The sequence below is a fragment of the Salvelinus fontinalis genome, chromosome 20 (assembly GCF_029448725.1).
Source record: "Salvelinus fontinalis isolate EN_2023a chromosome 20, ASM2944872v1, whole genome shotgun sequence".
Taxonomy (NCBI): domain Eukaryota; kingdom Metazoa; phylum Chordata; class Actinopteri; order Salmoniformes; family Salmonidae; genus Salvelinus; species Salvelinus fontinalis.
Genome location: NC_074684.1, coordinates 14,223,012 through 14,235,667, shown reverse-complemented (window position 1 = coordinate 14,235,667; position 12,656 = coordinate 14,223,012). Strand labels below are relative to the sequence as shown.

At 40.7% G+C, this 12,656-nt stretch overlaps 1 protein-coding gene across 1 annotated transcript in view; it reads left to right on the top strand.

Annotated features, from left to right (window-relative positions):
* The first annotated feature begins 8,454 nt into the window (after window positions 1–8,454).
* The window catches only part of nudt14 (nudix (nucleoside diphosphate linked moiety X)-type motif 14), a 72,668-nt gene continuing 68,466 nt past the window's right edge, over window positions 8,455–12,656 (top strand). Inside the window, exon 1 of the mRNA XM_055872483.1 lies at window positions 8,455–8,624. Within this exon, the coding sequence (XP_055728458.1) occupies window positions 8,544–8,624 (81 nt within the window). The 5' untranslated portion in view covers window positions 8,455–8,543. The remainder of the gene's footprint in view (window positions 8,625–12,656) is intronic.

The window sequence follows — 12,656 nt, the reverse complement described above, 5'->3', positions numbered from 1 at the left end:
AAAAGTCATTGAGGAAAGGCGGTGAGGAGAGGGAACATAGACATAATGCGCTTGTATGCAATGAGACTTCCTTCTCCACTCGAGCGTCATCAGGTATATTACGTTTACAGGTGTGGTACCCAAAATAAATGTGTAAACTGATCAAAGGAATTAAGTTAGTTGTGCAATACATTTTATAGATAAAACCAATGTGCTACTTATCGTTTTAAATGTCTGCATTCTTTTCTCCTTTGACAAAACAAAAGCTAATTCAAATGGAGTGTGGCAGATTTCAAAATTCTTCCACAAAGGACTCAGGTAGGATACACATTACTAGCCTCGATGAAAGGTGGCTATCAAGTAGAGGACACTGTTCCGTTTGTCTACTAACGAATTGAAATCTCCTCGACCACTTATCGGTTTCCGGGTCACGGAGGAGAGAGGAGAGAGGAGAGAGGAGAGAGGACGGAGGACAGACTTTTGCCCAAATGAGAAAAGTCCGGAGTCTGCCCTACCCCTGCTTCAGGAGAGGAAGGGATTTCCGATTTCTCACAATGCTCTAGGGATCAGGGGGCAATTACATACTCTCTGTATGTGACCTTGACCTGAGAGAAAAACTGTCTCTTAACAGCAGCGTCTTCACCGAGCAATTTAGCTTGACGCTCTACTTCTGAATCTTAAATCTGAAAATATGTCAATCTCAATCAAACACCCGGGAGATTTAGACCATTGGCGCAGATGATGTCAATAACAGTGATAGTTTACATCACGGTATAACTTACAATGTTTGACTTCCCATTGTAGGGATTTCCCCCCCAAAAATAATTTTCCTGATGGTATTTCTAAAATATTTTAGGTTGGATAAGTACAAGAAGAGAACAGACAAACTAAGTGCCCTTCAGCATACCAGGCATTTGAGCCAATCACATTCTCATTTTTAGCTTTAATTTCCGCAAAGATAAACTGGGACATTTACCGCCTATTTCTGTCGCTCCCTCTGAGAGGTGGTCCACAGAGTACCTAAGCACGCAGTGACAGTCAAATTTAGGCACCTATTAGAGTGCATCGCAATGCTGCAAAGCCTCAAATGCCGAGTCTGAGCACACAAAAAAATGTTGTTTAACAATGAGAGATGGTTTTCACCTTTGACCTTGGTGTAGAACGAAGGACATACACTCACGATCTACAGAAGTCAATCACTGTTCTGAAGAAAAAGACCAACAGAGAGACAGAGGGAAAGAGAGAGACAGAGAGAGAAAGAGTAAGGGTAATAGAAAGACAGTGAAAGTCAGTAAGCTTCTTCAGCTGGTTTGAATATATTATAAGCTGAGGTGCATGGCCAGATAAGAGAATAGAGGTCACCATTAAACACCCCAGCTTACCCCCAAAGTCAGATAAAACACACAACTTAATGGCTTCCTTCCTCTCAGATCGATTTAAACCAGATGTATTGCCTTTGAACTGAACATCACAGAAATATGTTATTTGAACGGTAATACAAGCATCAGATAACTATATTCTGTTATTTTATTATATTTTGAGAGAGAGAGAGAGAGAGAGCTGGCACGAGAGAGCACAGTTGATGCTATTGGGTCTTGAAGTGGAGAGAACAAGTGTGGTGATAAAATGTGAAGATATTCCCCCATTTTAATTAACAGCATTTGGGATAACATCTTCATCTATCGCAGGGATGGTTTCACGCAGCAGTAATCTCTTTAGTGGCCTCTGACAGTATTGTCGTTATCGTTCTGTATTTTTGAAGTCAGAGATATCTCAGACTGCCCGGCTGCAAATTACGTGCTCAGATCAGCTGGAAACAGAGAGACTTTATTTTGGTTGCGTGATTCAAAAGTGCTGCAGGATAGTGTGACTTATGTAGGATAGGCCTACCAGTGTGCCTGTGTGGTGCTGTAAATATCGGAATTTTGTTTTTTTTCAGTCAGGTAGAGGCATTAGGCACATTCTGATCTAAGCTACACTTTACAATAAGGTATACTATAGGATTTATAAAGGGGTAGTTGTTAATTTTTTGTTTAGACGTGCCTGCATTATAGATTATTGGCTGCATTGGCATAATGATAATAGGCCTAATTAATTACAGTTTAGTATGAGCTCATTATGGCCAGGACCAAAATAACAATCACACAAATGCAACTATTATGTATTACTATTAAAGTAGCTGTCCAGTGCTTCCAGATTTCTATTAAATATGACCTATTATTAATTACAATATGAATGAAATAATTTTCCTTCCAAAAATGGTAATTAAATATGTTAAAAATCAGCTTTTCTGTGTTGGAATGGTGAGGGCGTACCCTAACAACAGAATGGTGTGGGCCTATACCGGTCATAAAAAATATTAATCCAAGTAGCCCGCTGATTGGCCAGCTCATCCTCCTCAGGAGGATGACGTCAGCCTCTATGAGGAAATAGCAACCATTTTTTAAACGGTCTGTTTGAGATACAAGTTTGAGTTGTTTTTTATTAAATGTTTTTCCTCCAATTTATGCTTTTGCCACAAATACAATTTTAGGATGAGTCAACAACATTATTTGGGTATGAGTTAACATACATATATGAACTTTTAAAAGTGGGATTTTCACTGACGGATCCATATTATCTATATGCTAAAGTAATGACAAACCATATAGAAACTACAGTATGCCTACTCAGTAGACAACAACAAAATAAAACAGTAGACTGGTTGTAGGCTATACAGTCTACAGTATGGTAGTAAGTAAGGGCCTATACCCTGCCAATGATTTGTCTATACACTAGATGACTTATGTGTGACTTCTGTGTTGAAGCCACTGTGCATTCATCTTGGCATTCCCTCACTGTTGTAATAAAATATATTTTGGAAGCTATAGAAATGCATTTATTAATGTCTACATTCGTTTTTGCTACATTTATTATATTACAGACACCTTAATGCATACTTTCAACTATTTATATTATGTGGGCCAAACACACAAATAATAGATAGAAAATGTCCTACTGTATATTAAAACATTTTCTTGAAGTAGATTTTTTTTTCGATTACTAATGTTACTGCCCCCACTACAACAAAACTTACTTAAAGACATGTAATTTTGTTCTTGAAACATTTATTTGAAATACTGCAAAATTCCATTCATTCCTATGGAGGACTGCTCATACTGGGGAGTGCCAATATGGCCGACAGGTGGCTTCAAAGCTTCTCAATGGCCAATACATAGCATCAGCAATCCAGGGTTTATATAGGCTACATAATTGTACATTTTAGTCATTTAGTAGATGCTCTTATCCAGAGTGACTTACATAAGGAATTAGGGTTAAGAGCCTTGCTCAAGTGTACGTCCACAGATATTTCCCCTAATCGGCTCGGGGATTCGAACCAGTGACTTTTTAAAGACTGGCCCAACGCTCTTAACCTCTAGGCTACCCCAGGGCCAGATTAAGAAATCATAGGCCCCGGGGCCTTGTTTTTTTATAGCACCTCTCCACTGTAAACAAATCCATGCACCTTTGGATTATTTATAGGCCCCTCCCCAGTCCTTTAAAAACACATTTCATGCAAAACAACTTAATTGACATGACAGAAGACATTAGTTGAATATTTTCTAATATGACACATATGACCAAAATGAGTGGCTACTCTGGCACTGACAAATTGAGATCAATCTGGTCTTGAATTAAAACAATAGCCAAATGAAGCCTTATTCTAAAATTAAAGAAATATTTTTTGCCCCTCATCAATCTACAAAGCAAACACAGGTTTTTAGATTTTTTTTGGAAAATGTAAAATAAAAAAATTATTAAAAAAGATCACATTTACATACGTATTCAGACCCTTTACTCAGTACTGTGTTGAAGCACCTTTGGCAGTGATTACAGCATCAAGTCTTCTTGGGTATGATGCTACAAGCTTGGCACACCTATATTTGGGGATTTTCTCCCATTCTTCTCTGCAGATCCTCTCAAGCTATGTCAGGTTGGATGGGGAGCGTTGCTGCACATCTATTTTCAGGTCTCTCCAGAGATGTTCGATCGGGTTCAAGTCCGGGCTCCTGCTGGGCCACTCAAGGACATTCAGAGGTTTGTCTCAAAGCCACTCCTGCATTGTCTTGGCTGTGTGCTTAGGGTCGTTGTCCTTTTGGAAGGTGAACCTTCGCCCCAGTCTGAGGTCCTGAGTACTCTGGAGCAGGTTTTCATCAAGGATCTCTCTGCACTTTGCTCCGTTCATCTTTCCCTCAATCCTGACTAGTCACCCAGTCCCTACCGCTGAAAAACATTCCGACAGCATGGTGCTGCCACCAACACCAAGCTTCACTGTAGGGCATGACGCTTGGCATTCAGGTGAAAGAGTTCGGTCTTGGTTTCATCAGAGCAGCGAATCTTGTTTCTCATGGTCTGAGAGTCTTTAGGTGCCTTTTGGCAAACACCAAGCGGGCTGTCATGTGCCTTTTACTGAGGAGTGACTTCCGTCTAGCCACTCTACCATAAAGACCTGATTGGTGATGTGCTGACAAGAAGGTTGTCCTTCTGGAAGGTTCTCCCATCTCCACAGAGGAACTATAGCTCTGTTAGAGTGACCATCGGGTTCTTGGTCACCTCCCTGACCAAGGCCTTTCACCCCCGATAGCTCAATTTGGCCGAGTGGCCAGCTCTAGGAAGAGTCTTTGTGATTCCAAACTTCTTCCATTTAAGAATGATGAAGGCCACTGTGTTCTTGGGGACCTTCAATGATGCATAAATATTTTGTTACCCTTCCTCAGATCTGTGACTCGACACAATCCTTGCTCTGACATACACTGTGAACTGTGGGACCTTATATAGACAGGTGTGTGCCTTTCCAAATCATGTCCAATCAATTGAATTTACCATAGGTGCACCTCAATCAAGTTGTAGAAAAATCTCAAGGATGATCAATGGAACAGGATGCACCTGAGCTCAATTTCGAGTCTCATAGCAAAGTATCTGAATACTTATGTAAATAATGTATTTCTGTGTTTTATTTTTTGTAAAATTGAAAAAAATTATACACACCTGTTTTAACTTTGTCACTATGGGGTATTGTGTGTAGATTGCTGAGGATTATTTTAATTGTTTCATCCATTTTAGAATAAGGCTGTAATGCAACAAATGTGGAAAAAGTCAAAGGGTCTGAATACTTTCCGAAGGCACAGTACCAGTCAAAATTTTGGACACACCTACTCATTCAAGGATTTTTCTTTATTGTTTTACTATTTTCTACATTGTAGAACAATCGTGAAGACGTCAAAACTATGAAATTACACATATGGAATCAAGAAGTAACCAAAAAAGTATTTTATATTTGAGATTCTTACAAGTAGCCACCCTTTGCCTTGATGATAGCTTTGCACACTCTTGGCATTATCTCAACCAGCTTCATGAAGTAGTCACCTGGAATGTATTTCAATTAACAGGTGTGCCTTGTTAAAAGTTAATTTGTGAAATTTCTTTCCTTCATGCGTTTCAGCCAATCAGTTGTGTTGTGACAAGGTAGGGGTGGTCTACAGAAGATAGCCCTATAGACCAAGTCCATATTAAGGCAAGAACCGCTCAAATAAGCAAAGAGAAACGACAGTCCATCATTACTTATGACATGAAGTTCAGTCAAACCGGAGAATGTCAAGTGCAGTCGCTAAATCCATCAAGCGCTATGATGAAACTGGCTCTCATGAGGACCGCCACAGGAAAAGAAGACCCAGAGTTACCTCTGCTGCAGAGAATAAGTTCATTAGAGTTACCAGCCTCAGAAATTGCAGCCCAAATAAATGCTTCACAGAGTTCAAGTAACAGACACATCTCAATATCATCTGTTCAGAGGAGAATGCGTGAATCAGGCCTTCCTGGTCGAATTGCTGCAAAGAAACCACTACTAAAGGACACAAATATGAAGAAGAGACTTGCTTGGGCCAAGAAACACGAGCAATGGACATCAGACCAGTGAAAATCTGTCCTTTGGTCTGATGAGTCCAAATTTGGTTTGCGCTTAGTGGGACAATCATTTGTTTTTCAACAGGACAGTAACTCAACACACCTCCAGGCTGTGTAAGGGCTATTTGACAAAGAAGGAGAGTAATGGAGTGCTGCTTCAGAAGACCTGGCCTCCACAATCACCCGACCTCAACCCAATTGAGATGGTTTGGGATGAGTTGGACCGCAGAGTGAAGGAAAAACATCAAACAAGTGCTCAGCATATGTGAGAACTCCTTCAAGACTGTTGGAAAAGCATTCCAGTTGAAGCTGGTTGAGAGAATGCCAAGAGTTTGCAAAGCTGTCATCAAGGCAAAGGGTGGCTATTTGAAAAATCTAAAATCTAAAATCTATTTTGATTTGTTTAACACTTTTTTTGGTTACTACATGATTCCATATGTGTTATTTAATAGTTTTGATGTCTTCACTATTATTCTACAATGTAGAAAATAGTAAAAATAAAGAAAAACCCTTGCTACAGTAGACTACTAAATAACATTTCCAGTGGCACATTGACACACCTAAGGATGAAGAAAACGGCTATAGGTTACTCACGGTGATGGCCGATGCGCTCGTCGTGGCAATAGCCTATCTCAAGATTATCTACTTTGAAAAACAGTGCTGAATTTCGATACAAATAGGGAGTTGTTGAGAACAAAAAATTGTTCTACAGACAGATTAATCTTCTCTTTTCAGCAGTAGACATTTGCTTTCCAAACTGTGCTTTTTTCCTACAATTTTATTTTGAAATTTCAAAAAGGCAAACCGACAGCAGCAACCAACATTATAAATATAATAAATAGATGGCAGTTCTCATTCAAGTCAGGACTGGCATCCATTGATAGTGTACCAATGAGTTTATCAGTGAAATTGCTAGGGTAAGAGGTTACAAAACCTTTCTATGTATTATATCCCTATGGCCACAATGCAACAAGCAGTGGCCTATATTTGGCACACATTCTGCCCAAACTGAGGCCTTCCTACTGTGGTCGTACCAGTAACTGCCAACATAAAGGAAATACTTGAGTAAACAAGGGATACAAAGTATATGTTATGGTGTGGGGTGCATTTTCCTGGCATGGTTTAGGTCCACTTGAAGAATCTATTGCAGGGCGTATTGAACCTGTTCTGACAGCTCGTGGTGGCGAAACACCCTTTTAAATCAAAACAAATCAAATTGTATTTGTCACATGTGCCCGAATACAACAGGTGTAGGAGACCTTACAGTGAAATGCTTACTTACAAGCCCTTAACCAACAATTCAGTTTTAAGAAAAATAAGTGTTACCTGTATGCGCTTGTGATAAAACTTAATCCAGAGAACTTTTTTATACACTTTTATCCTTTGTGGCTAAACTATGCTCTCTGATGTATTTTGAACATTGAGAGCAGATTCCTGTGGTCGAGTGGGTGGGGGGGGGGGGGGGGGGGGGGGGGCCTCTTGGGCCACTACGGGCTTTGGCCTAGCCCCTGGCTCACACAATTGACCAGACACAAATGTTTTATTAATCAGTTACCCAATTAAGGCAGGGCCCTCCAATTACCCACGTGAACCCCCTACCTCCCGTCTGAAGATTAGCAGAGCTGCAGCAGCAGGCTGTCTACACTCTTCCTGTGGTTGATGGTTGCAGTGAAAAAATATACAATATATACTACATATATAATATATACTGTATATATAATATATACAGTATATATTTCCCTAATATATATACTTCTTTTACTGTCTCTTGGGCACCCCACGGGCCTGGGCCCAGGGGCTTCAGCCCCGCTAAACCCCTCCATTAAGTCACTATCTTAATTCTGTTTGGATGGGACAGATTTGTGCATCAGTCTGGTTTGTTTTCTATCACTTGTTAGGCTACTTTAGCAATTGAATAAAAATTCCCCTGGGCAAAATGTCTCTATGGTGAAACAAAGCCTCCTACACTTTAGACCATGCCAAAGAACATAACCATTGATAGCTGCCACAGCCAAGAGGTTAAACGCTGTGCAATCAAGCAGCGGTAGCCAGGTGTGCTACCCGTGACTTAAATTGAACAGCTTTCGAAGTTCTCTACAAATTCCTATGAGATGATTTCAGACATAAAGCGTAGGTGGAGGTGAGTCAAGTGAAATTAATCTATAATCCTTCGGTCACGGCGGGAAGGTTGCGGTATAGCTGCACGCGTTGAGGACACTTGCACTTGCCAGGCGCGCGCGGCAAACATTCTGCATGCAAAGTGCGCGAAGAACTTGAGTCGGCGGGAAAGGGACACCAGCCAACAATAGGTAGAGGCACCACTGTGCTAGTGAGGTTAATTTCTATTATACTATATGAAGCACTGCATATCGTTTTAATCCCACTCACTTGTCATAAATTATAATATTTATTTGTATTACTTTGGTTTATGCAATATTCATCATCACCCAATGAGTTTTCATTAACCTGTTATGCGACTTTAAAAAAATTAATTATGTAAAAAAATAGTATTTTGTCCTTACTAGGCATCCGTAGGCATTTGTCTCATTCTCCACTACGACCTGCGGTTTGTGCTTTCTGTTGTGGTGAGAAACACCGGTGGGCAGCTAGCAGTCTGAACTATGGAGCAGATAAATGATATCCAGGTCGTTCCGTGCACCAGCTCCAATTATCTAAAACCATTCAGGGTGCACTATAGCCAGGTGAGTCCAAATAGCCCACTCGCGTTATATCATCCAGCATGAATTGCGGACACCATGTATTTTTATTGCTAGTTGCCCAACCCCCATTCATTTTGCATTTGCCTTATTGTGCAGCATCAACGTCGTAACCTTCATAAAAAGATGGTACACCATATTTAAATGACCATACTTAACGTCTTTATTAACTATGCATCACCACTGCCACCAAATATTTACTCAAATCAATTGCATGAAATGTAAATATTCAAGCAAGTATAGTAGTTAGCTAACATATCAGTTGCTGTCTCATGTCGAGCACATGCTTTACATCAGGCTAGTTAGCTAGCTGGCTAGCTTGCTGGAAATTTACAACCTGACCACTACAATATCTGAATTTCCCCTGTTGGTGATGGTTGTTGTAGGTTGAGTGGCACAGTAGCTCTGGTGCTAGTTGGGCAAGACCTTGAGATGTGTCAAACGGAGAGATGGCTAGCCTGGCTAGTCAACTAGCTAGCTTGTTGTGGGACTGAGGTCGGATGTTTATGCAGCATTTGGGTGCTATGCTGAGCATGCAAACATATTCGACTTCCAGTGATTGATTTGGATATAACCAGGAAACCCACAAGTCCACTTTTATGAATCGAACCCACCAGTATTTTATTGCCCACAAATGATGTTCAAATGTTGATCTCCCTAAATATTAAATCTAAAGGGCAGCTACCTATGTAGCTACTGTAGTTAGCTAAATTCCCTCGTGTATTAAAATGCATGTTAGGGTATATTGATTCCACTAGTAACTGCACTATTTGGGTAGCTAGCTACATCGTTTGGAAGATGGATTGGCTACACTTAAACGACCATGTGATGTTCAAGATGACTATCTTTGTGGTTGACTGTGTGTTCATTGATTAGGCTATAGTTCTGGTCACAGGCAATTATGCATATTTAGTTACTTATAATAACCCTATTGGAACCAGATTTTGCATGGTTGCCATTCTTTGACTAGGCAGTTAACACTGAATTGAAAGCTATACTCAGGTCAATGACATGTAGGATTACAGTGTCTGGCCTCTAGCCTCTACTTTGACCTTTCTAGGAATGCTACATTTTTCTGCTGTGATTTCTTTAGCAGTGATTACCTTTGGGGTGGGCAATGTTTCATCACATTCACTCAACCTTTTCTGAGATCAGAATCACCCTCATTCTGCCAAGTACATTTACACATACCCAGAATTTTCCCTAGTGAGAATGTGCTGCCAGCATGCAATAGACAATATAAACTCAGCAAAAAAAAGAAACGTCCTCTCACTGTCAACTGCGTTTTATTTTCAGCAAACTTATGTAAATATTTGTATGAACATAAGATTCAACAACTGAGACATAAACTGAACAAGTTCCACAGACATGTGACTAACAGAAATTGAACAAAGGGGGGTCAACATCAAAAGTAACAGTCAGTATCTGGTGTGGCCACCAGCTGCATTAAGTACTGCAGTGCATCTCCTCCTCATGGACTGCACCAGATTTGCCAGTTCTTGCTGTGAGATGTTACCCCACTCTTCCACCAAGGCACCTGCGAGTTCCCGAACATTTCTGGTGAGAATGGCCTGAATCCTCACCCTCCGATCCAACATCCCAGACGTGGTCAATGGGATTGAGAACCGGGCTCTTCGCTGGCCATGGCAGGACACTGACATTCCTGTCTTGCAGAAAGTCACTCACAGAACGAGCAGTATGGCTGGTGGCATTGTTATGCTGGAGGGTCATGTCAGGATGAGCCTGCAGGAAGGGTACCACATGAGGGAGGTCTTCCCTGTAACGCACAGCGTTGAGATTGCCTGCAATGACAACAAGCTCAGTCCGAGGATGCTGTGACCCACCGCCCCAGACAATGACGGACCCTCCGCCTCCAAATTGATCCCGCTCCAGAGTACAGGCCTCGGTGTAACGCTCATTCCTTCGACGATAAATGCGAATCCGACCATCACCCCTGGTGAGACAAAACCGCGACTCGTCAGTGAAGAGCACTTTTTGCCAGTCCTGTCTGGTCCAGCTACGGTAGGTTTGTGCCCATAGGCGACATTGTTGCCGGTGATGTCTGGTGAGGACCTGCCTTAAAACAGGCCTTCAAGCCCCCAGTCCAGCCTCTCTCAGCCTTTTGCGGACAGTCTGAGCACTGATGGAGGGATTGTGCGTTCCTGGTGTAACTCAGGCAGTTGTTGTTGTCGTCCTGTATCTGTCCCGCAGGTGTGATGTTCGATGTACCGATCCTGTGCAGGTGTTGTTACGCATGGTCTGCCACTGCGAGTACGATCAGCTGTCCATCCTGTCTCCTTGTAGTGCTGTCTTAGGCATCTCACAGTCCGGACATTGCAATATATTGCCCTGGCCACATCTGCAGTCCTCATGCCTCCTTGCAGCATGCCTAAGGCACATTCACGCAGATGAGCAGGGACCCTGGGCAGCTTTCTTTTGGTGTTTTTCAGAGTCAGTAGAAAGGCCTCTTTAGTGTCCTAAGTTTTCATAACTGTGACCTTAATTGCCTACCGTCTGTAAGCTGTTAGTGTCTTAACGACCGTTCCACAGGTGCATTGTTCAGTAATTGTTTATGGTTCATTGAACAAGCATGGGAAACAGTGTTTAAACCATTTACAATGAAGATCTGTGAAATTATTTGGATCTTTACAAATCCTCTTTGAAAGACAGGGTCCTGAAAATGGGAAGTTTATTTTTTGCTGAGTTTACAAACAAAATACAGACATAGACATCATACTGAATTACAATATCTGAACAGTACATGCTGATTACAGTGGGAATATAGGGGAAACACTGAATACAGTATAGTGCAGATTAGTATTTGAGGTCCTTGTTGACAAGGTGCAGTAGTTGCCCAATGCAAAGTACCTTAATTCTTATGGCTGCAAGCCCGATGTCGGTACACTTATGACAACAGCCAGCTCAAGTGCAGGGTGCGAAATTCAAAAGATATTTTTTAGAAATATTTAACTTTCACACATTAACAAGTCCAATACAGCAAATGAAAGATAAACATCTTGTGAATCCAGCCAACATGTCCGATTTTTAAAATGTTTTACAGCGAAAAAACCACGTATATTTATGTTAGCTCGCCACCAAATACAAAAAACCAAACTAACCAAGAACCAACCAAACTAACCAAGAAACAACTTCATCAGATGACAGTCTTATAACATGTTATACAATAAATCTATGTTTTGTTCGAAAAATGTGCATATTTGAGGTATAAATCAGTTTTACATTGCAGCTACCATCACAGCTACCGTCACAAATAGCACCGAAGCAGCCAGAGTAATTACAGACACCAACGTGAAATACCTAAATACTCATCATAAAACATTTCTGAAAAATACATGGTGTACAGCAAATGAAAGACAAACATCTTGTGAATCCAGCCAATATTTCCGTTTTTTTAAAAAGTGTTTTACATCGAAAACACAATATAGCGTTAAATTAGCTTACTACAATAGCCAACCACACAACAGCATTGATTCAAGGCAATCGGTAGCGATAGCGACAAAACCAGCAAAAGATATTAATTATTTCACTAACCTTCATAAACTTCATCAAATGACAGTCCTATAACATCATATTACACAATACATATATGGTTTGTTCGAAAATGTGCATATTTAGAGCTGAAATCCGTGGTTATACATTGTGCTAACGTAGCAGCTTTTTCCCAGAATGTCCGGGTATATTTATGACACTCACCTATTCTGACCAAATAACTATTCATAAACTTTACTAAAAAATACATGTATAGGAAATGATAGATACACTAGTTCTTAATGCAATTGCCGTGTTAGAATTCTAAAAATAACTTCAGTACGACATCCAGCTTAGTTTGCGTCGCTATAAGCGAGAGAGCGCACAAAATCTGGGCGCAAACTAATAGTAAACATGTTCGACAGATATATGAAATAACATCATAAATGGGTCCTACTTTTGATGATCAAAGGGGTCCTTTGTCGGGAACAATCGTTTGGTTTTAGAATGGCCTTTTTCCCTCTTGAA